This window comes from Pygocentrus nattereri, chromosome 5, assembly GCF_015220715.1.
Source record: "Pygocentrus nattereri isolate fPygNat1 chromosome 5, fPygNat1.pri, whole genome shotgun sequence".
NCBI lineage: Eukaryota > Metazoa > Chordata > Actinopteri > Characiformes > Serrasalmidae > Pygocentrus > Pygocentrus nattereri.
This window is the reverse complement of record NC_051215.1, coordinates 35,407,129-35,432,190: the sequence shown is the minus strand read 5'-3', so window position 1 is coordinate 35,432,190 and position 25,062 is coordinate 35,407,129. Positions and strand designations below refer to the sequence as shown.

General features: G+C 38.1%; 1 protein-coding gene and 1 long non-coding RNA gene across 2 annotated transcripts; one reads left to right on the top strand and one right to left on the bottom strand.

Moving 5' to 3' along the window:
- The first annotated feature begins 72 nt into the window (after positions 1-72).
- On the top strand, positions 73-22,807 carry tnfaip2b (tumor necrosis factor, alpha-induced protein 2b). Its single transcript, XM_037538665.1, has 24 exons — positions 73-414; positions 1,424-1,564; positions 1,883-2,543; positions 2,635-2,746; positions 2,858-2,962; positions 3,073-3,167; positions 3,266-3,358; positions 3,441-3,567; positions 3,761-3,886; positions 4,010-4,165; positions 4,277-4,398; positions 4,499-4,676; positions 17,854-17,998; positions 18,382-18,582; positions 18,695-19,355; positions 19,447-19,558; positions 19,675-19,779; positions 19,879-19,973; positions 20,105-20,197; positions 20,289-20,415; positions 20,663-20,788; positions 20,952-21,107; positions 22,295-22,416; positions 22,524-22,807. Exons 1-24 carry the CDS (start codon positions 336-338, stop codon positions 22,702-22,704), a joined length of 4,119 nt encoding a protein of 1,372 aa, XP_037394562.1. The 5' UTR covers positions 73-335; the 3' UTR covers positions 22,705-22,807.
- On the bottom strand, positions 10,264-12,016 carry LOC119263494. The gene is made up of 3 exons (XR_005130310.1): positions 11,905-12,016; positions 10,497-10,618; positions 10,264-10,398 (listed from the first exon to the last, which is right to left on the bottom strand). It is a non-coding gene; the product is annotated as an uncharacterized LOC119263494 (long non-coding RNA).
- Positions 22,808-25,062: the final 2,255 nt, after the last annotated feature.

Below are 25,062 nucleotides of genomic sequence, written 5' to 3'. Positions count from 1 at the left end.
GCATGACTGCTATAAGTAATGCAATTTTATATTTTCAGGAAATATTGCATCTACACTACACTAAAGTCTACATTAATCTTTATTGTTAATGCAGTTTTGTGCACCTACAGCTGGACTCTGCAGTGTTTAGAAAAATGAGTTACAAAGATGAATTTTGTTGGCATCAGTGAGGCTTTTTTCTTCTTCTTCTATGAAGACAAAAGCGTTACGTACACAAAGGGGCCTGGGCCAACACAGGTGTAACCACAGCATAAACCTCCATCACATGACTTTCTATAAACTGTGAAACAGTTACACCAAGCGTCTTTCTCAAGAGGGGGCTCCTGTGCTGTAATATGGCATCTCGCTTACCTTTCCTAAGGCTTTTAACCTATTTTGGTTCAACGCATCATGATGATGAGGAGGAAGAGCAGGGTAAGAGCTTGTGTTAATCTGATATAGGCTTATATTTAGCAAATATAACAGCCTGGATTAGACTGTGTTAAAGACATGACGTTGTTCCGGATGCTATAAACCACGTTTAAAACTCTTGCATGTTCAGCCTCGACTATAGAGCCACTAAGCACATGTAGGCCATTTTTCTGTTAAAATACATAGCCTAACACCGAATGAGAAGCACAGATGTATCCTAATTGCATTGTCTGGAAAGATGCTCGTTGATGTATAACAGTACCACCTGTTTTCCGACAAGCCCCGCCCTCCTGCGCAACCATTGGCTCGGAGTTCATGTCATCAACTGGCCGTTCAAATCAAAGCGTTTTGAAACTGTAAACTGCCTGTGAGTAATAACTACTGGCCAATCCCAGCACAGGGGGGCGTGTCGGAATACGGGTGAGAAAAAAAAAACGCTTCCCTGGAACAGCTTTCCAGACAGCAGAATGAAGTAATGGCAAAACAGGTCACAGGGAAGTGCTTGCAAGAGCGCCAGTCACCCCCCCTCTCAATAAACGTCATTAGCGTAGGGGGGGATGCAGTTTGCATAAAAGAGGAGAGGAGAAACAGCAGGGAGATTAAGCAGAGCTGGTAAGTGCCATAATACTCCTTTTCTCAGTGTCAGCAGCCTTTATTTCAGCTGATAATGATAATATAGAGGACTACACGACATGTTTCACTTGTTTGTATATGTTTAGCTGTATAACACATTGGTCATTTTTACAAATATTTTATACAAAACCAAAAAACCAGTCTTCACAACCCTACAACTAACTCCTTTATTTTTTAAATAGCTGTGAGTTTTGAATTACAAATCTCAGACACAATGTGGATTGTTACTGTTTTTTGTTTGTTCTCTAACTTAAAATATATATAATAGAATATTGCTGTTATTTATAGCACCAAATTACTGCCATTTAAGCACTACTCCCACCTGTGGGTGTTTGTGTGACTTTGTTAATGTTCTCATTTAATTGTTTCTGTGTTCCAGCGAAAATGACTGTCGAACCTCCATCCACCTTAGAGAGAGTCATCTCACCATCTAAACCTAAATTTCCAAAATTTCGGAAAGTGAACTTACCATTTTTCAAGAAGAATTTACAAGTGAAGGATACTGGCAACCAGACGTCAGGTAAGAAAACTTTAAGATTAATTAAGATTCCAATAGTTTGGTAAAACATCCTTAAAGAATTAAAGGTTTTATGATGTTTACACTGATGTTGTACACATTTTGTATATAACGTGTTATTTTACTGCTGTAAGTGTTCTGTGCACACTGTGTGAATGAACATTCAGGTTGTCCTGGTGTCCAAATGAATTCTTCAAATGAAAGTCATTTCCACTGATGTTGTACATGTCTTGTTTACAATTTTATTTTATTTCAGTGCTGTGTGAAAGTGTGAAAGTGCGGGTTGTACAAATTAATTCTCTTTATTTTTGTACTTTTCAGAGATTCCTTTGACTTTCAAACAGAACCTAAAAGAGCAGCACTTTGCAGTGGCAGGGAAGCAGCTGATAAACCGTGAGGAGCGTCTGTTTTCAGTGAAACAAGATGGGGTGGGATCCAGCAAGAGTCTGGTGGAGGAAGAGGAGGATTATGAGGAAAGTCTGAGGAAAGACTTTGAAGAGCTTTTGGAGGAGGTATGGTTGACAGTGGAGAATTCCTTCGAGGTCCAAACAGAGAATGAGAAAGAGGCGCTAAAACAAGCAGTCCTGGTCATACAACAAGAGGAGGAACAGGACAGGAGATGGGAAGGGGTGGCAGAAAAAGAGTGCCCTCCATGGAGGCCTCGGTGCTGCAGGCAGACGCACGACTCTCTGCTTCAGAATATGGTTCAGCGGCGAATGGAGGAGGCAAAGTTAGACTCAAACACTGACATTAAATCTTCAGTTCAAAAGGAAATCACAGGCAAAGGTAAACAACTTAAGCAGGACCTGCTACACATTGCAGAACATGTGAGGAGCTGCTACCCAGGAGAGAATGTGTGCCAACTGTATGCCAAATTATACCATCAGGAATTTTGTGCCAAACTCAGGGAAATCACTGAGTATGGACTCAGTGATGCCGACTGCTCACATGTGCTGCAGTGGGTGAACATACATTATCCCAGGTAAGACAGGAGAACTCATGTTGTGGCATTTTATGCCTCTAACACATGAACTGTATATTCAGTTACTGAGCCATGCTCTGCTCTTTTGTAGCATCCTGAGGCGTAAAGAGCTTAATGGGGTTATTGAATATGAACAACTTGAAGCACTCCTGCCTTCAAACACGCTTGAACCACTGGAGGAGCAGTGTTTGACCCAAATAGAGGTATATTATCATTTAAAATCTCTTAAACAGTTCTCATACTTAATTACTCAGCTGCTGAGATATTTTGGTGTATATGTGTTTTGATCTGTGTTTTTTTCTCCATGTTTCTAGAATGAGGTGCAGACATGGTGCCTAAATATTCTAAAAGAGGAGAAAGCTGAGCCTGAATTGAGGGATGGATGCTACTTCAGCCCCCTGGCCATTGATGCGATCGAGGTACTATTGAATGTAGGGTTAGAGTTAAATGCAATAGGAAAAAAGCAGTGCTGTGTACAGTGATTGTGTGATATTCTGATTGAAAAAGACTTTCTATCTTTCTCTGGTAGTGTTTCCATGGTGCTATAAAGTTAGCACAGGAAATGCTGGGCTCTTGTTCAAAGCCTCAGAGGATCACACACCAGATTAAAGAATTCCTTAATAGGTGAGTCATTATTTCTTGCATCACATTCATACTTCACATTTTAAAGTCACAATCAAACTTGCTTTAGTCATGTTTCTGATCAATTTTGATGTTTTCAGTTACCAGGATTACCTTAAGAATGTGACTAAGAGTAATCAGGGGAACAGTAATGCTGTACTGAAGGCCAACCTTCTGTGTATCAGACAACTCAGGTGAGCATCCAGAAATATTTTGCCATATAAAATCATATCTTTGAGATGATTCCTGTGTAACACTTGCTTTTTTTTTTTTTAGGGAACACATAAGAAAGAATCAAGAACTCTTTCCTGCACATATCAGGACTGACTGCATGGATTTGCTCACTAACATAAGAGAACTTTGCCATGGCTATTTCACCACATCTATACATAAAGATCTGAAAGTAAGTCAGACCTAATAAATGTATTTATTTTATTACCTGATATACTGATTAATGCCCTCTACTCTCTTGCTGCAACAACTTCGCTCTACACATCTTATTTCGACATCAGTTGACACGAGTTCAGTTTCAGTTCTCTTATTCAGCTGAAGACATGTCAAGGACACAGTTTTAACCTGTTTGTGTGCTTCCACAGGGGAAGTATTCGAAACTGGGTACTAGGGAGTGGCTCAAACACAGTGAACGTGTGTGTGGTGAGCTGCTTGATGGAGTGGAGACACACATTCAGAAACTTACTGACTTGGACAAAACATGCCTTCAGGTACAGAACATGTAGATTTATTAGCAAATACATGAAAATACTAGTTTCTGCATTAGGATATAGACTTGGGACAGACTTGTGGAGTCTGATGATTGATTGACTGGCTGTCTGATTGATTGACAGGAGCTGATCAGCCATCTTCACAAAGAAGTGCTAGCAGAGTATGTGAGGAAAACGATGAAGAAGAAGATCAAACTTGAAGATGAGAGGGAACAACAACAGGCAGCTAAAGCATTACATGACAACAACCAGAAAATACATACTCTGTTTACTGCGGCTGTAAGTATATACATATATGTATATGTATTTTTCACACACATTTAAAACCTAAAAGCATAAAAAAAAATGTTTTTTGTCGTCTCATTTATTTTTATTTGATTTCATGGTCAGGGGTCAAACTTGTATGACCTGAAAGACGTCTTGCCCAGACTTGCTGAAGTGCTGATAATAAAGGATCCACAGTTTATTGAATTAGAGCTTGTGAATCTGTCCAAAAGCTACCCTGACTTCAGGTACAGCTCTTTTCAAATGTTTTAGTTTTTTGAGCACCTTTATGTTAAATATAACCTTTGCACTTTGATAACAAGCTGACCTGATCTTTTGTCTTTACAGTGAAGCTCATGTCCGCGCCTGGCTGCATCTCAAAGCAACCCTCTCTACCCCAGAGCGCAGAATGATCAAGAAGACTTTCTCAGAGTTACGGGAGCCAAACACACCAAAAGAAACTGAGAATCAGGAGCAGGATCCGCTCTACTCAAGCAGAGATTTCTTCTCTAAAGTGCTTGTGAAATAGGCCTTTATTATGCTGCACATGGTCCCTCATCCACAGGCTGAGTTGTATGTAAAGTGTTTTGTAAAATCTACTGTGAGTCTGCTTAATGTTATTTCATTGTGTACAGATTAAAACTTTTTTTCAACCAGTTTTTATATTTTTTGTAAAAAAAAATAAACTGTAAATATTTATTTGTTTTTTGTGTGTCATACTTGTCTCGTTTTCATTGTAAAATTCATTTTACATTTAAATTAGTATTGAAACAGATTAAAAATTCCAGTTATGCTTTATAAATATTTACATCATGCTTTATTGTGTCGAGTTCGAATATCGATGTGTTGGATAATAAATTAACCAGACATTAACACGTATCCTGTCTTTTTCAGTGTATGGCTGTGAGCCAGTGGAAAAAGGCCCATACCTAAAATAGGTGACTGGATATCAGTAATTAGTGTGCATGGGAGTTTCCTTTATGACTGTAAGGGGCTCAGTTCAAGATGTTATGATCAAGACAATAATATCCAAATTCCACTTACCTGTGGAATGTTTAGTCAGTACTGCAGCATCCAAAAGCCTGCAACAATCACAGGAAACACACTATTGCTTTCCCAGTCAAATCCTGTTTCTAACTTGCAACACTACTTCCAGCACAGACAAAAATATTCTCCCATAAACGACTTACACATCCAGTACAGGAAGAAATGGATTTCGCAGCGGTGCTTAGACATGGATTCCCAAAATATTTTCAGCTTGAAGTGAAGCATATCCATGTGTGGGAAATTTCACAAAGCAGGATTTTTCTGTCTGATAACTTCTGCCAAACTAATCAAATAGCAGGAGAGGTTAGGGACATTATGAATGCTCCTACGTTTGGCCTTCTTTTATGGAGTCCCCTTAGAAATCATAATTTGTGAAATACCCTTTAATATGCTATACTGAATGTTATGTACTGAGAGTTACCTCTGAAGAGATGTAATGAACATGTTTCATTGGACTTCTTTGCCTCTGAATATTTTTTTCATAGCGTTCATATACCTCACAGGATACAGTTGTAATTTCACACTATAAAAATTCAGAACACAACTACTGAAGAAATATAGAACAATGTAATTGTTTGTGTGTATGTATATTTAAACGTAAGAAATCAATATTAAAACGAATGTATAATATTAAGCGTCCTTGGGTTTGTGAAAGGCGCTATATAAATTGAACTTATTATAATGTACTGTTTATAGTTAAAACTTATTGTCTTCTACAGCAGTTGTCAGGGTCTAGCGAGCAGTATTTAGACAGCAGAGTGAGACAGAATGTTATATATCTGAAACCAGCTGTTACACAAATAATTTCAGTGAATAGAGATTCTGGGCATCCATTCCCTGGATTTTATGCAATCAAAAGATGACAAGAATTTGTCCTCTAGTATTGTTGTAATTACTACACTATAATGTCAAAAGTATTCAGTCACACATGCAAATCATTGAATTCAGGTGTTCCAATCACTTATATGGACACAGGTATATAAAACCAAGCACCTGCTTCTGCAAACATTAGTGAAAGAATGGGTCGCTCTCATGAGCTCAGTGAATTCCAGCATGATACCGTGATAGGATGCCACCTGTGCAACAAGCCCAGTTGTGAAATTCAGATTAACTTAAGAACAGTGCGTAGAGAGCTTCATGGAATTGGTTTCCATGGCTGAGTAGCTGCATCTAAGCCTTACATCACCAAGCGCAATGCAAAGCTTCAAATGCAGTGGTGTAAAGCGCTGCCACTGAACTCTAGAGCGGTGGAGACGTATTCCCTGGAGTAACGAATCATGCTTCTCCGTCTGGCAATCCAATAGACGGGTCTGGGTTTGGCGGTTGCCAGGAGAACAGTACTTGTCTGACTGCATTGTGCTAAGTGTAAAGTTTGAAAAAGTGTAAAGGTGAGAGCAGAGAGAAGCATAGAGAGCATAGAGAAACCAGACAGAGAAACATGCTGAGAATTGCATGGGGTTATGACTGACAGTACTTCACTAAATGAAGGTGTAGAGACGTTTCTCAAACGGCATGTAATGCGGCTGGAAGGGCCAACTGTTGGGGTTGATCAGGAGTTACCATAGAAACAGATAAATATTCTGGTGACTGGGACTTTTTGTTTGGTTTGGGAATGATTGCCAGTGTTGGAACTGTCAGGAATAAACATGAGGGGCCCCTGGTGTCCAGTCTTGGAACTGCTGGGAGAAGATATGAGACATTCTATAAGGTAAATCACCTTCCACTCATTTTCACATTTTCATCCTTGTGGTACACAAGGAGGTACAAAACATTACTTTGTCACACTACACTAACTGACCACATACATGTATATTATTATTTCTAATATAGAAAAACCTGTCCTGTTCATTTAGGGATTTTTTTCTGGTGTTAATATGGTCTTCAGCTTATCATCTAATTAAGACTTCCATGAGTAGAACTGAGTAGGTTAGTTGTATTTTCCAATGATTGTTCTCATAATATGTACAAAATAAGCGATGGTTAATTTTACATTGTTGACACAGTCTACAGCTTTGCTGTAGTCAGTGAAAAAGATGTTGATTCCCCTCTTAAATAATTTTTTTAAATTATCCAGCATACATCAGTTAAGATGTCTCTCATTTCATTCCTGGAATCCTGCGTACACATCTAGCAGTTCTCTTTCAGTGTAAAGCACTATGTTGAATGATCTTGATAACAATTTTAGTGGTATGTGATTTAAGGGAAATAGTATATTTAATCATGCAGTGTCCTAATCAGGTCTGAATTGTTTAGCTGCTTAAATAGTGGCTGAACTGAGTATAAATACATAGTAATAATGAATGTTATTTCAGTTAAAATTAACAGCCTGTACTAGGATTTACTATTTTATGCCAGATCAGGAAATGCTTCGTCTTTGAAATGTACTTTTTACCAAATTTTTCTAATTATTTTTTCCAAATCTTTGGTTTATGTAGTATTCCTGCATGTCTAGCAACGCTGAGTCCTGTAGTTGTGAAATGTGACACATTTACATTTCCAGCATTTAGCAGATGCTCTTATCCAGAGCGACTTACAAGAAGTGCTCTGTCTTTCTAGAGAAAGTATCTTTGCTGGTTACCAATAGGTTAGAGAAAAAGACAGTCCCGAGCTCAGGTACTGCTAGAAACAAAAGTCACTGTAGATACCCAGAAAAAAGGAACAGAGTTGAACACAGAACTCTGGGCCATACAATGCAATACAATACAATACAGTAAATGACAATACTCAGTGCATTCAACAATAAAGTAAACTACAATACATAGTGCAATGCAATAGTTGACGCCACATCTGTAGAGTTATCTAAAAAGACTGAGAGTAGAGAACACTGGCAGCACACAGAGGGGTATGTACCCATTTATATTTACTCTCATTATTTTTCCCTTTAATCATACTTTCTGGAGTAGAATTAAGTCACTGTACTTTTACTCTTACTTGAGTTTATTTTTAATGGAATATATTTACTTTGCAACTTTATCTTAACAGACATCTTCATTCACTTACAAATAAGCTAAAGAAAATGGCTAGAGGGAGGAGCCGACAAGCTAGCTATTCCTAGCTAAACACAGAATGTGTTTAGTGTTTTCTTCTTTTCTTTTGTCTCTGTTTATTAAACCTAAGAAGTGTTGAGTGTATTTTATTTCAAGTCAGCTAACTACCTTAGTTAACAAGTGTTGCTCATAGCCTATGGTTTACCTGTTTAACAGTTGAGTTTCGTCATTGTCTGGGAGATAAACAACTGTATATGGTTGCGATTTGAGAAATCTAGTCTAAAATCAGTTCCCTATAAACACTGAACAGTGATTCTACTGAGCTTTTGTGTTTTAAGTGTACTGGGCTAATCTGATCTGATCAGACTCGGGTATGACGTTTTTTTCTGTGTACATGCTGTGTACATTCTAAAGAGAGCTCACTCCACATCAGTAAAGAGCCATCAAAGACATCAGGACATCACTCAAACAGAGTTTAAACAGTGCTGTGCTATAATATAATATTCATATATATATATATATATATATATATATATATATATATATATATATATATATATATATATACATATATATATATATATATACATCTTCTAGCACCTCTGGAGAGAACAAAATTAATCTTTGTGGGAAAGGCTGCCTGGAGCAGTGCAAAAACAAAAAAAAAAGGTAATGTACAAAAAGCTGAAAGTCCACATGTTGAGAAGGCAACTGCAGATTGCACTATGACTGTAAATGTTAAAATGTTAAAAGATTGTTTTGTTATCTAATGAACGTCTAAGTTCATTAGCTGACAACCACTTCTAAACTGATACTTTATTCAGTGATTAAACTACAAAACATGAAAACAAGTAATTCTGCTTCCTTTTCTTTGCTTCTATAAACTGAATGCTTCTTGAAAAGCAGTACAACAACCATCTAAATTGTATTTCAAACACGTTTCGATAAGTGCCAAGTCAGTATAGGTGAGCCTTAAGTGAAGTCCTAAACAAATCAGTCTGCATTCTTCAGCTAATGTAAGGCCATAACACTGAATAATGGTTACAGAACTATAGCCTTCTGGTTCAGTGATGCAGTTATGTCATACCCAGTTTTCCACTATTATTTAGGAAAGTCAACTTTAAATGCAAAATGTGAAAAAAGTTAGTTCATGATTATAATGTAAGAAAAAGTGATAACCTCCATTTCATTATTTGTGCATAATTGTCATAGGTTAATATTAGCAGAGGTCACTGGAGAAAACTTGATAACATTTGTTTCATCCTGCTTTTGCGTAATTTGTATTTTTGGTGCTTTAGAATGGATTTGCCTTCTGTTCTCTCAATAAGCACAGCATTAAATAATGTTTATCCTTCTAACTGCACTACAGGAAGCAATTCTCAAATAAATATACTTTAAAGGCTTTCTAAAAGCCTAAAATAACTTGCCCTAATTGAAGTCTGAGATCTTAAACTTGATATATAATTACCATTTGTGATGAAGCTTATCTGTGTCTCAGTGCTCAGTGATGTTAATACACTTCAAAAGTAAGTTCAGTTTTGTATGTGAAATACAAAAACAACATACATCATGATTTCCACCCCCTGCAATCAACAATGTAAACAGGTTACCTGCTACTGCCAGCTGTAGTATCATGTGCCGTGTGGTGCACAAGTATAAACCAAAACGTTTCCACTGCAGAAGAGTGTGCTCTGCAATGAATTATAGAGTTGAAACAGAAAACTCCCAGTACATAACACTCAATATGGTCACACACAAGGGGGGAAAGATAAACTTCTGAGTGAATTGAATAAAGAAAGTCCAAAGTGAAGACTTTCCAATAAGAATGTCCATTACCTTTCCTGCTATTTGACCTAAGTTAGACCTCTGTTAATGAATATTATTACCAAAAATGTAAAAAAGCATTTAAAAACAAAGCATTGTAATGCATTAACAATGACATGAAATTAAATAGATTTACAGCGCATTTCATAAAACATTTTAAATACAACTCAGCCTGTGGATGAGGGACAGTTGTGCAGCATAACAAAGGCCTATTACACAAGCACTTTAGAGAAGAAATCTCTGCTTGAGTAGAGCGGATCCTGCTCCTGATAATCGGTTTCTTTTGATGCGCTTAGCTCCCGTAACTCTGAGAAAGACTTCCTGATCATTCTGAGCTCTGAGGTAGGGAGGTTTGCCATAAGATGCAGCCAGGCGCAGACATGAGCTTCACTGTAAAAACAAAAGATCAGGTCAGCTTGTTACCAAAGTGCAAAGGTTATGTTTAACCTAAATGTGCTCAAAGAACTATAATGTTTGGTAATCTGTACCTGAAGTCAGGGTAGCTTTTGAATAGATTCATAAGCTCAAATTCAATAAAGTGTACAGCTTTCAGTGTCAGTACTTCAGCCAGTCTTGGCAGGACGTCTTTCAGGTCATCCATTTTTGACCCCTGTTTATGAAATTAAATAAAAGAGAATACCAATCAATCAATGAATGAGTTAATCATTCAATACATACACACTAGCATTCAAAAGTGGTCAATTGCTTTCCTAATTTGATATGTCATATAAAATAACAGCTTGTACATTTTGTCAAGTAGATCTTCATACAGTTGTTAAACAGGGGAGGGATACAGGGAAGGTCAAAGGAGGTGGAAGTGAAACAAACAGCTATTGCTTTAATTGCACTGTGTTGTTAAATATGGTCAGTTTAGAATCATCTACAGCTCTGTTCATCTTTCTGAACACTTTTGAAATTACTTCTTTTTTCACATCTTCTTAAATTATTATTATTATGTCATTATGTGTGATTAGTGTTATAAATTAGTGTTGGAGGCTTATATAATGGAAATGGAATAAACAAGGATAGTCTGATTTTTGCATAGTGCTCTGAAATACGTATATTCCTGTGTTTTATGCAAAGATCAGAAACCACCTCTTTATTCAGGTCCCAGTCAAAACAGCCAATTCACAAAGTTTTACCCAAAAGCCTGTAATACTAAGTATATCTTTGCTGTTGAGCACCCTACATCTATTTTGACTCTTCCATCCTTCCGATCTTCCAAACTAAGTTCCCCCTTCAAAGAGACCCTATCATTAACACAAGGAACTACCAAACACACATTAGCTGTAGCTGCATTACAATTTTCTTTCTCATATAGCATCTAAAATGTCTAAATGATATATTTCTGAGAAAAATAGATATAATTCACTAGCGAAAATGAAGAAAAAAATTAAAAAGGGAAAAAATAAAAAAGGAAATGGTTTTAAAATTAGGGCTCAAGAAATTATTAAACGAAGCAGAGAAAATGGGACATTTAACAGCCATGTAGGTCCTGGAAGACCACCAAAAACTGTCAAAATCATAGAACTTAAAGCTTTGAAAGTGTTTAATAGAAGCATAGAAATACGGCCCCTCTTTGAAAAAGTGAAATCAAGTCTAGTGAAAAGAAAATAAAAAGAAAAGCAGCTGTAATAAGACAAAAACTCCGAAAGCTGAAAAATGGCTATTCTGTTTAGTATTTGAGGCCGTTGTGTAATTTTTGGTTAAGTATATGTTTTGTGTTTTTCCCTGATAATGAACAAATTGTAACTCAATGGTTGTTTTGACTGTAAATAAAAAATTAACAGAAACAGTATGTGTATGTGTTTGTATATGTGTGTGTGTGTGTGTGTGTGTGTGTGAGAGAGAGAGAGAGAGAGAGAGAGAGAGAGAGAGAGAATGACAGATACTTACAGCTTCAATAAAAAGGGTGTGTATTCTCTGGTTGTTGTCACATAACGCCTCAACTGCCTGTTGTTGAATCTTCTCATCTCCAAGTTTAATCAGGAAAGAGTTCTTGATTCGTTGTTATATATTCCCTGAGGATAAAACAACAAGTCTTACACAGGAATCATCTCACAGATATAATTTAAAACTGAAAATCTCTACTGTCCACATCTGGATGCTCACCTGAGTTGTCTGATACAGAGAAGGTTGGCCTTCAGTACAGCATCAATGTTCCCCTGATAACTCTCAGTCATGCTCTTGAGGTGATCCTGGTAACTGAAAAGAGGAAAAAATATCAGAATTTTGATTAAAGCATAAAAGCAAAAGTTTGACTGTGACTTTAAAAACCTAAAGTTTTGTGTATGAAACTGTAACACAAGAAGTATTTGAAATCAGGTCCCATAAAGTAGCAACTTACCTAATGAGGAATCCTTTAATCTGGTGTGCGATCCTTTGAGACTTTGAGCAAGAGCCCAGCACTTTCTGTGCTAACTTTATAGTACCATGGAAACACTACCAGAGAAAGACAAAGTTTTTTTCAATCAGAATATCACACAATCACTGTACACAGCATTTGCTTTTTCCTATTGCACTGCAATTCACTGTACATTCAGAAGTACCTCGATCGCATCAGTGGCCAGGGGGGTGAAGTAGCATCCATCCCTCAATTCAGGCTCAGCTTTCTCCTCTTTTAACATACTTTAGGCACCATGTCTGAAGTGTATCCTTGGAACATGAATATGAAAGAAAAAAACAAAGATCAAAACAATAAACAAAAACAAAATTCAAAATATCTCAGCAGCTGAGTAATTAATTATGAGAACTGTTTAGGAGATTTTAAATGATAATATACCTCTATTTGGGTCAAACACTGCTCCTCCAGTGGTTCAAGCGTGTTTGAAGGCAGGAGTGCTTCAAGTTGTTCATATTCAATAACCCCTTTAAGCTCTTTACACCTCAGGATGCTACAAAAAAGCAGAGCATGGCTCAGTAACTGAATACACAGTTCATGTGTTAGAGGCATAAAATGCCACAACATGAGTTCTCCTGTCTTACCTGGGATAATGTATGTTCACCCACTGCAGCACATGTGAGCAGTTGGCATCACTGAGTCCATAGTCAGCAATTTCTCTGAGTGTAGCACAAAATTCCTGATGGTATAATTTGGCATACAGTTGGCACACGTTCTCTCCTGGGTAGCAGCTCCTCACATGTTCTGCAATGTGTAGCAGGTCCTCCTTAAATTGTTTACCTTTGCCTGTGATTTCCTTTTGAATTGAAGATTTAATGTCAGTGTTTGAGTCTAACTTTGCCTCCTCCATTCGCCGCTGAACCAAATTCTGAAGCAGAGAGTCATGCGTCTGCCTGCAGCACCGAGGCCTCCATGGAGGGCACTCTTTTTCTGCCACCCCTTCCCATCTCCTGTCCTGCTCCTCCTCTTGTTGTATGACCAGGACTGCTTGTTTAAAGCCTCTTTCTTATTCTCTGTTAGGACCTCGAACGAATTCTTCACTGTCAACCATACCTCTTTCAAAAGGTCTTCAAAGTCTTTCCTCAGACTTTCCCTGTTATCCTCCTCTTCCTCCACCAGGCTCTTGCTGGAACCCACCCCATCTTGTTTCACTGAAAACAGACGCTCCTCACTGTTTATCAGCTGCTTCCCTGCCACTGCAAAGTGCTGGTCTTTTAGGTTCTGTTTGAAAGTCAAAGGAATCACTGAAAAGTACAGAAATAAAGACAATTAATTCGGACACCAAGACAAATTGAAGTTTCATACGGCATGCACGGAACACTTACAGCAGTAAATTAACCCAAAATTATATACAGGATGTGTACAACATCAGTGTAAAAACACAATCTATTTTATTATTCACAGGTGCTTCGAATCCTAATGTGGTGGGAAATCAAGTTTTCTTACCTGCAAGCTGGATTTCATTATTCTGCACTTCTTCACACTCACACACGCATTTTCTGTGCTGCTCATCCTGCACTTCTTCAGTATTCTGCAAATTCTTCTTAAAAAATGGTAAGTTCACTTTTCGAAATTTTGAAAATTTGGATTTAGATGATGAGATTGCTCTCTCTATGGTGGGCCATGGTTTACTAGTCATCTTCATGTTCTCTGTAAGACAAGAAAAAGTAAAGGAGAACATTAGCAAACTCACACAAACACACAGGTTGGAATAGTGCTTAAGTGAAAACAGCATGGTACAATGAGCAATACTGCAAAGTGACTATGTTATTTTAGTGTCAAGTCTTGGTGCAGATCACAGAGACAGAAATTAAAACACTTGTATACCTCAGACTTTAAATAAAGGCTGATAATGAGAAAAAGAGCAGTATAGTTCTTACCGTCTCTGCTAAGTCTGAGTTATCTACTTGTTTTGTCCTCTTTTATACACTCTGCCTCACCCGCTACACCAATGTTGTTTGATGGGAGGGAGGGGGAATTGGCGCTCTGGCCAATACTTTCTCTGGAGCACTGTTTAAGATTTCCGTGAACTTCATTAGCCCCTATCTCGGCCCCTTCCATGGCTTACTGCACTGGGACTGGCCAGTAGATCTTCCTCTTAGGCCAATGGCTGTTCTACAGTGCCTGGGTTTGAATAGAGGTCTCCAATCGTAACAGAGAAGGCTGGGTCTTGTTGGAAAAACTGATGCGTCTCACGTCACATATATCCCGGGAATACAACCAAGTTCCTGTGGATTCAGATACATCTGGTTCTCATTAGATTTTAGGCCATTCCTTTTAGAGGCATCCTTTGGAATTTATTGTGTTTAACTGTTAGATTGGGCAGACCCTGGACAGGTTATACACAGGGAGAACATGCAAACTCCACATAGAAACCCTGGTCACCTACCTGGGAATTGGACCCAGGCCCTACCCATTGTGCCATCATGCTGCCCTCCTCTTGTCACAGTACTTAATCAATTTAATTATTAATTAATGAATAATAAAATATCATACATTATTTAATTTCTAATAAAGTACTTTTACTACACTGATTCAAGTTTTAATAACATTACATAGTAACAATAAATGTGCATATCAGTACATAAACCAACTGGAAGAAAACAGTTCAATTTAAAAAATTATGTTTTGAAAGCCATTCAAAAACAGAGCAGCTCCTATATATACTTAATTCCTGATGAGTTCAGAGATGGCAAGCTTAATGGAGAAAGAAAGAAAGAAAGAAAGAAAGAAAGAAAGAAAGAAAGAAAGAAAGAAAGAAAGAAAGAAAGAAAGAAAGAAAGAAAGAAAGAAAGAAAGAAAGAAAGAAAGAAATTAATTAATTAATTACAGGTGAATTTTCCAAACACGTGGAACTCAACACGACCATGATGTTACCACTGAAAAAGAAGTATCCACTAAAGATTTCCAAGCAGTTTCTCAGGACTGACTGTTTCCTCTTGAACTGAAAGTTTACATATAGTTCACACATGCATGTAAGTCATATTTGGTCTTGGAATGTCTTATGGCTCTTTACAAGGACACTGTTATGTGAGTGACTTTAAACAGAGGCCTGATTATGTTCTTCAACCTACTTAAGTTTGAAATAACTATCATATAATCTGTTATATAGACAGAGGATTCCATTGTCTGCCTGTATAACTCCCTGTTATACTATAATAGATTACACGATAGTTACATACTGACTAATCCCATTTAATTTTCTGCAAATCCACAATAATGGCGCTCCTGGAAGTTTCAGTTTAATCTTTGCCAGGAGCTTTAAGAAGGCTGCCAGCTGAACTTATTACCCAGCATGCATTTGAGCTTGCTGTAAAAAGGGCACGTTATATTTTTGGTTTGTGTCCTTGATTTCTTTAAACCCTGCTTTCAGACTTTTAACCTTTCTTTGACACTGTAGCCTCATTCTCTCACAGCCGTGTTCGACTATTTTGTTGACATTGATGTCTCGTTAGCTGAAAATCCATTCCTAAGTGTAAGTTCCATATCACTTATTTTTTCTATTTTTTCTATTTTATATAACACACCATTCAGCATCACTTATATAATTTCAGGCATCAAAAAAAATTCCCTCAGTTTTTTTCTACCACTGATGTGCACCATAAGGTTAACATTAGAAAAAAAAACATAACTGGCTGACATTAAGCATGTTACACCAGTTATGATTACCAAGGGGTGGCAGATTTTTTTCTCTTGCCATTCAGTCACCAGGTGAATTTTTTTTGGTCTGAGCAGCTGAATGCTACAAATTACTGTACCAGCTTTGACCACAACTGAGCAGTTGAACTGCAGCTGTAGAGATGACAACAGAAGTACGTTAGCCATCGTACAGCCACAGGTGAAACAAATTGTTCAGTGGTTCTTTCTTATAAATCATTAGTCTTCTCCCTGGGAGAAACTGTTAGTTTTGTAAGAGACACTCCAAGATTAGGTATGATAGTTCCACTATATTAACAAAAGTATTGGAACACACCTCTTAATCACTGAATTCAGGTTATTCATTTAAACCCATTTCATAGGTGTATAAAATCAAGCACCTAGCCATGCAATCTGCCCTTACAAATACTTGGGCAAAAAGTCCCACAGACACTCTCCACAATCTTGCAGAAAGCTTCCCAGAAGAGTGGAAGCTGTTATAGCTACATATTAATGCCTATGGATTTAGAATGGGATATCATAAAGACTCGTGTAGGTGCCCCAATACTTTTGCCCATACAGTGCAAATGCTAGCTAAGCTCGTTTTGTTAGATAAGGTTTCTTTTGATCATAGCAGACTGTAATGGCTCACAAATCTTTAGCAAATCTATTATTCTGATTTTTGTCTTGGAAGTTAGCTAGCAAGCTCAATTTAGCTAAGGCTGTGTAAGGAGACCAGCTTGTTCTGTCAAGTACAGATAATGTTTTTTTTATGTGGCACTCACTTTTGGCACAGTGCTGAAGATGCCACAAATGTTGCATGGCGGATGAATTCCTTGTTCGCAAACAGAAGTTGTTTTGTTCATGCAACATTGCTTAAATGCAGGGCCAGTTCATGTTAAGCATAAGCTGATCACTTACTCAAACAGATACACACGCATACTATTTTATCTGGTTTAATGTGAGTGCTTTTTTAAATAACTTGTAGTCTCAATTTCTACATTTGCTTATTGAGAAATGTTCTTATGAGACACATGAAACTCATCTGTTAGTAAGTTTTTTAAAAAGGCCTTTTTTTCAGCTGTTGTAAATGCATGGACCAGTTACCTGTAACCATAAACTGCATTGTTTGCATAACAAATACCACAATCTCTATCATCCCTCTCTAAACCTACATTACATCAGCAGTCACTTTTCATAAGCTGCCTATGAAGTACACTTACACCACACTTCTCTCACAAGAGAGGGCTTAGTGCTGTAGTACGGCAGCTTGCTTTCCTTGCATGGAGCTTGCTGCGTGATTTCAATCCCAGTGTTGGTAAAAGGCTAAAGACAAGGCTAGACTGAGTTAAAACAGTAATGCTTATTTTTTTCATGTGGAAAAAAATGTTTTTACATGAGGCTATCATAGCCACATGTAAACATGACAATGTTCACAGTTCAGTGTAATCTATATAATCATAGAAAACAGAATGAACATATGCTTTTACTTTCAACAGCAATAACAGTTAAACACAATAAATTCCTCTGCCTCTGAAAGGAATGGCATAGCATCTAATGAGAACCAGATGTATCCCAATTCCCAGGAACTCGGTTATTCCCGAGATATATATGACGTAAGACACATCAGTTTCACTATCCTTTTTCCAACAAGACACACCCTGCTCTGCTATGATTGGAGACCTCTATGCAAACCCAGGCATTGCAAAACAGCCACTGGCCTGCGAGGAAGACCTACTGTCCAGTCCCAGTGCAGGAGGGCGTGAAAAACATATGAAAGGGCTGAGACAGGGACTGAAGAATTTTAGGGGAATCTTAAACAGTGCTCCAGAGAAAGTGCCGACCGGAGCAATAATTCCCCCCCCGTCCCATCAAACGTCATTGGTGTAGGGGGCGAGGCAGGGTGTATAAAAGAGGACAGAACAAGTAGACAACTTAGACTTAGCAGAGGTGGTAAGTACTATACTGCTTTTTTTCTCATTATTATCAGCCTTTATTTAAAGTCTGAGGTATACAAGTGTTTTAATTTCTCTCTCTGTGTTTTGCACCAAGACTTGACACTAAAATAACGTAAAGCATTACAGGACATGTTCTTTTGTTCACTATTTCTTTCTTCATGCTGGAAAATATTTTCAGTTTTTAAATCTTAGATGTAATATGAATTGTTACTTTTGTTGTTTGTCTTTTGACTTACAAGCTATGAACTGAGCAAATAACATCATTCTCACTTTACAATATTGCTCATTGTACCATGCTGTTTTCATTTAAGCACTGCTCCAACCTGTGTGTTTGTGTGACTTTGCTAATGTTCTCATTTACTTCTTCTTGTCTTACAGAGAAGATGAAGATGACTATTAAGCCACTATCTACCATAGAGAGAGCAATCTCATCATCTAAATCCAAATTTTCAACATTTCAAAAAGTGAACTTACCATTTTTTAAGAAAAAATTGCAGAAAACTGAAGAAGTGCAGGATGAGCAGCACAGAAAATGTCTGTGTGAGTGTGAAGAAGTGCAAAATGACATCCAGCCTGCAGGTAAGAAAACTTTACCACTCATCTAATTTCCTAACACATTAGGATGCCATTAGACACATTACAAAAGATAACACATTAGAAAATTAATTGTCTTTGTTTCTGTACTTTTCAGAGATTCCTTTGACTTTCAAACAGAACCTAAAAGAGCAGCACTTTGCATTGGCAGGGAAGCAGCTGCTAGACTGTGAGGAGCGTCTGTTTTCAGTGAAACAAGATGGGGTGGGTTCCAGCAAGAGCCTGATGGAGGAAGAGGAGGATTATGAGGAAAGACTGAAGAAAGACTTTGAAGAGCTTTTGGAGGAGGTATGGTTGACAGTGAAGAATTCCTTCGAGGTCCAAACAGAGAATGAGAAAGTGGCGCTAAAACAAGCAGTCCTGGTCATACAACAAGAGGAGGAGCAGGACAGGAGATGGGAAGGGGTGGCAGAAAAAGAGTGCCCTCCATGGAGGCCTCGGTGCTGCAGGCAGACGCACGACTCTCTGCTTCAGAATATGGTTCAGCGGCGAATGGAGGAGGCAAAGTTAGACTCAAACACTGACATTAAATCTTCAATTCAAAAGGAAATCACAGGCAAAGGTAAACAACTTAAGCAGGACCTGCTACACATTGCAGAACATGTGAGGAGCTGCTACCCAGGAGAGAATGTGTGCCAACTGTATGCCAAATTATACCATCAGGAATTTTGTGCTACACTCAGAGAAATTGCTGACTATGGACTCAGTGATGCCGACTGCTCACATGTGCTGCAGTGGGTGAACATACATTATCCCAGGTAAGACAGGAGAACTCATGTTGTGGCATTTTATACCTCTAACACATGAACTGTGTATTCAGTTACTGAGCCATGCTCTGCTTTTTTGTAGCATCCTGAGGCGTAAAGAGCTTAAAGGGTTTATTGAATATGAACAACTTGAAGCACTCCTGCCTGCAAACATGCTTGAACCACTGGAGGAGCAGTGTTTGACCCAAATAGAGGTATATTATCATTTAAAATCTCCTAAACAGTTCTCATAATTAATTACTCAGCTGCTGAGATCTTCTGACTTGTATGTGTTTTGAACTTTGTTTTTTCTTTTTATTTATGTTCCAAGGACACACTCCAGACATGGTGCCTAAATATTTTAAAAGAGGAGAAAGCTGAGCCTGAATTGAGGGATGGATGCTACTTCAGCCCCCTGGCCATTGATGCGATAAAGGTATGATGGAATGTACAGTCAATTGCAGCGCAATAGGAAAAAGCAGTGCTGTGTACAGTGATTGTGTGACTGAAAAAACTTTCTGTCTTTCTCTGGCAGTGTGTCCATGATGCTATAACGTCAGCACAGAAAGTGCTGGGCTCTTGTTCAAAGTCTCAAAGGATCACACACCAGATTAAAGAATTCCTCATTAGGTGAGTTGCTAATTTCTGGGACCTGGTTTTAAATATTTCTTGTGTTACAGTTTCATACATCATACTTTACATTTTAAAGACAAAATGAAATTTGCTTTAATCATAATTCTGATATTTTTTCCTCTTTTCAGTTACCAGGATTACCTTAAGAGCATGACTGAGAGTTATCAGGGGAACACTGATGCTTTAGTGAAGGCCAACCTTCTCTGTATCAGACAACTCAGGTGAGCATCCAGATGTGGACAGTAGAGATTTTCAGTTTTAAATCATATCTGTGAGATGATTCCTGTGTAAGACTTGTTGTTTTATCCTCAGGGAATATATAACAACGAATCAAGAACTCTTTCCTGCACATCTCAAGTCTGACTGTATGAGTTTGCTGGTCAGCATAAAAGAACTTTGCCATGGCTATTTGACCAAGTCTGTCCATAAAGATCTGAAAGTAAGTCAGATCTAATAAATGTATTTATTTTATTAACAGATTATTAGTTATTCCTAGGTTCTCTCAGCTTAATGCAATTTACATGTTTTATTGGTTAAATAAAATAAAGGTTTAATTGGTTCCCATTATTTGTCAGTACTCATTCTGCAGGGGCTATTAGATCATCTAGTTTTTGATGTTAATTCACTTGTTGTGACCTGTAGAAGACAAAATGGTAACCTGTTCATGTGTTTGTTTACTTCCACAGGGAACGTATGCCAAACTAGGTACTAGTGAGTGGCTCAAACACAGTGAACATGTGTGTGGTGAGCTGCTTGAAGGAGTGGACACGCACATTCAGAAACTTACTGACTTGGACAAAACATGCCTTCAGGTACAGAGCGTGCAGCTTTATTAACAAATACATGAAAATACTAGATTCTGCATATAGTATGTGGGATGGACTGATGGAAGCATATTGATTGATTGATTGATTGATTCATTCATTCATTCATTCATTCATTCATTCATTCACTGATTGATTCATTGATTGACAGGACATGCTCAGTCATCTTCACAAAGAAGTGCTAGCAGAGTATGTAAGGACACTTATGGAGAAGAAGATTAAACTTGGAGATGAGAAGATTCAACAACAGGCAGTTGAGGCGTTATGTGACAACAACCAGAGAATACACACCCTTTTTATTGAAGCTGTAAGTATCTGTCATTCTCTCTCTCTCTCTCTCTCTCTCTCTCTCGCACACAAACACACATGCACAAACATACACACAAAAAAGCTATGAAAAACTGTACAATATATGAAGTGAGAGGCAAAAGTCTTTTTTTTATTATTTATTATTATTTATTTATTACAATTTGTTCAATGTCAGGAAAAAGCATGGCTTCAAAAACCAAACATAATACCAAACTTTCAGAATTTTTGTCTTGATTACAGCTGTTTTCTTTTCATTTTCTTTTTATTAGACTTGATTTCACTTTTTCAATATTTCTTTTAAACACAAAGCTTTAATCTGATTTTGATTAACAGCCATGCTCCTACATGGCTGTTAAACGTCCCATTTTCTCTGTATAGTTTAATACTTTTTTGAGCCCTAATTTTAAAAACTTCTGCTTTTTTCCCTTTGATTTTTCTCATCATTTTTGCAAGTGAATTATCATATATCTATTTTTCTCTGAAATATCTCATTTAGATATTATAGATGCTATGAAAAAGCATCTACAGCTACAGCTAAGGTGTGTTCGGTAGTTGCTTGTGTTAATGATAGGGTCTCTTTGAAGGGGGGCTCAGCTGTAACTTAGTTTGGAAGATTGGAAGGATGGAAGAGCCAAAGTAGATGTAGGGTGCACAATAGCAAAGATATACTTAGTGTTGGAAGCTTTTGGGTAATTCCTTGTGAATTGGCTGTTTTGACTGGAAGCTGATTGAATAAAAGGGTGGTTTTTGATCTTTGCAAATTATTTTGATGTACATTTCAAAGTACTATGCAAAAATCAGACTATCCTTCTCTTTATTCATATTCAAATATACGGTGTAAGCTTCCAACACTAATTTATAACACATCACAAAATAAACTACAATAATTAAAGAGAAGATGTGAAAGATCAGAAAGATGAACAGAGCTGTAGATGATTCTAAACTGACCATATTTAACATTACAACACAGTGCAATTAAAGCAAAAGCTGTTTGTTTCGCTTCCACCTCCTTTGACCTTCCCTGTATCCGTCCCCTGTTTAACAACTGTATGAAGATGTACTTGACAAAATGTACAAGCTGTTATTTTATATATCAAAAATTATGAAAAGTGAGTGAAAGATTTTGAATGCTACTGTGAATTGATTGATTGATTGTTATTCCGTTTTATTTGATTTTATTAACAGGGGTCTAACATGTATGACCTGAAAGATGTCCTGCCACGACTTGCTGAACTGCTGACAATAAAGGATCCACAGTTTATTGAATTAGAGCTTGTGAATCTGTCCAAAAGCTACCCTGACTTTAGGTACAGATTACCAAACATTCTAGTTCTTTGAGCAGGTTAAACATATTTAGGTTAAACATAACCTTTGCACTTTGGTAACAAGCTGACCTGATCTTTTGTCTTTACAGTGAAGCTCATGTCTGTGCCTGGCTGCATCTAAGGGCAACCCTCTCTACCTCAGAGCTCAAAATGATCAAGAAAACTTTCTCAGAGTTATGGGAGCCAAACACACCAAAAGCAACTGAGAATCAGGAGCAGGATCCGCTCTACTCAAGCACAGATTTCTTCTCTAAAGTGCTTGTGAAATAGGCCTTTGTTATGCTCCACAAAGGTCCCTCTTGCACATGTTGAGTTGTATTTAAAATGTTTTATGAAATGCACTGTAAATCTCCATCCATCCATCCATCCATCATCTTCCGCTTCTCCGGGGTTCGGGTCGCGGGGGCAGCATCCTGAGCAATGAAGCCCAGACCTCCCTTTCCCCAGCCACTTCCACTAGCTCCCTGGGAGGGATTCCGAGGCGCTCCCAGGCCAGCTGGGCGATATAGTCACGCCAGCGTGTCCTGGGTCTTCCCCGGGGTCTCCTCCCCGGTGGACTTGCCTGTGACACCTCCCAAGGGAGGCGTCCAGGAGGCATCCTAACAAGATGCCCGAACCACCTCAACTGGCTCCTCTCGACGTGAAGAAGCAGCGGCTCTACTCCGAGTCCCTCCCGGATGACCGAACTTCTCACCCTATCTCTAAGGGAGAGTCCAGCCACCCTGCGGAGGAAACTCATTTCAGCCGCTTGTATTCGCGATCTCGTTCTTTCGGTCATTACCCAAAGCTCATGACCATAGGTGAGGGTGGGAACATAGATCGACCAGTAAATCGAGAGCCTTGCCTTATGGCTCAGCTCTTTCTTTACCACAACAGACCGGTAAAGAGCCCGCATCACTGCTGACCCAGCACCAATCCGCCTGTCAATCTCCCGCTCCCTCTCACTGTAAATCTATTTAATTAAATTATTTTTTCATTATTTTTACATTTTCTGCTAATGATGTTTATTAATAGATATTTTACATTATATTTTCTATGTGCTACACTTGTATTTGTCTTTTTGTGGGGTCATTTTAATATTCACATTAAAACAGTAAAATCTGTATAGCCTGGAATTACTTTTCCATAATTTCCATAAATTCCATAATGCACTGTGTCAATAAGCTGATGAGAAAGCTCCAAATCTCAAACAGGTGGAAAATTGGAAATTAATTACATGGGAAGTTTCCTTTATGACTATGTCAGGCTCAATTCAGCTTTCATTTAACTGTGGAATGCAATGGTGCAAAGAACTTGCAGTATAAAATCACAGGAAAGACATTACTGCTGTTAAAAACAAGGGCTGTTTTCTTATTTGCACTGGTAGTTTCAGCACAGCTAATAATTCCCTAAATGCTTTATACATCCAGTACAGAAAGAGATTAGAGTAGGTTTTTAAATAAAAAACAAGATGCTTTCTACAGAATGCAAAACAACTTGAAATGGACATTGTACCATAGAGAATTTCACAAAGTGGGATTTTCAGTTCCGTAGATAAGGCAGGGTCTATCTTATCAAACAGTTGGAAAAGTAAAGGAGTGGACAGTCCTCATTTTGGGCTTACCTTATGCAGTTTACTAAACTGTGCTTTGTCCCCTTGTGTGCAACCATATTGAGTGTTATGTGCTGAGAGTTATTTGTTTCAACTCTATAATCTATTACATGTCAGATGTAAGAAGAATTTGTATGACAACATTTAAAACTTATTTGCTAAACATTTTTAGACTGGATCAGGTAATTGTTGGTTATTTAGTGCTTGTAAGACTTGGATGGCTTAAAGATTTATTACGTTCCCAATGCCACTGAAGTTGGGACGTTGTGTAAAACATAAATAAAAACAGAATACCATGATTTGCAAATCCTTTTCAACCTATATTCAATTGAATACTTACAAAGACAAGATATTTAATGTTCAAACGGATGATCTTTATTGTTTTTTGCAAATATTCACTCATTTTGAATTTGATACCTGCAAAATGTTTCCAAAAAAGTTGGGACAGGGGCAACAAAAGACTGGGAAAGTTGAGGAATTCTCATAAAACATCTGTTTGGAACATTCCATAGGTGAACAGATTAATTGGAAACACATGAGTGTCATGATTGGGTATAAAGGGAGCATCCCTGAAAGGCTCAGTCTTTCACAAGCAAGGATGGGGCGAGGTTCACCACTTTGTGAACAACTGTGTGAGCAAATAGTTGTTTGAAGAGGTGAGGAGAGCACTGACATGGGTTTCTACTTGGAAAGCAGCAGGCCCTGATGGCATTCCAGGGTGGGTCCTGAAAACGTGTGCCAATCAGCTGGCTGCCACCTTCATGGACATTTTCAACATCTCTCTGGCACAGTCTGTTGTTCCTGCCTGCTTCAAAGCCACAACCATCATCCCCATCCCAAAGCAAACCACCATCTCAAGAATGAATGACTACCGCCCCATTGCTCTCACACAAAGGTGCTCAAAACGTGTGCCCACCAGCTCGCCTCCTCTTCACCAAGATCTTCAATCTCTCCCTGGCCCAAGCCATCATCCCGCCATGCATGAAGTCAGCCACAGTCATACCAGTGCCGAAAAAGTCTACCATCACCAACCTTAA

What these genes read in the sequence shown, in the direction of transcription:
- tnfaip2b (XM_037538665.1), top strand. Translation starts at nt 336, where the DNA reads ATGGCATCTCGCTTACCTTTCCTAAGGCTTTTAACCTATTTTGGTTCA. An exon ending in TACTGGCAACCAGACGTCAG is followed by an intron (nt 1,565 to 1,882) that starts GTAAGAAAACTT and finishes TGTACTTTTCAG; the next exon opens with AGATTCCTTTGACTTTCAAA. An exon ending in AGTGTTTGACCCAAATAGAG is followed by an intron (nt 19,559 to 19,674) that starts GTATATTATCAT and finishes TTATGTTCCAAG; the next exon opens with GACACACTCCAGACATGGTG.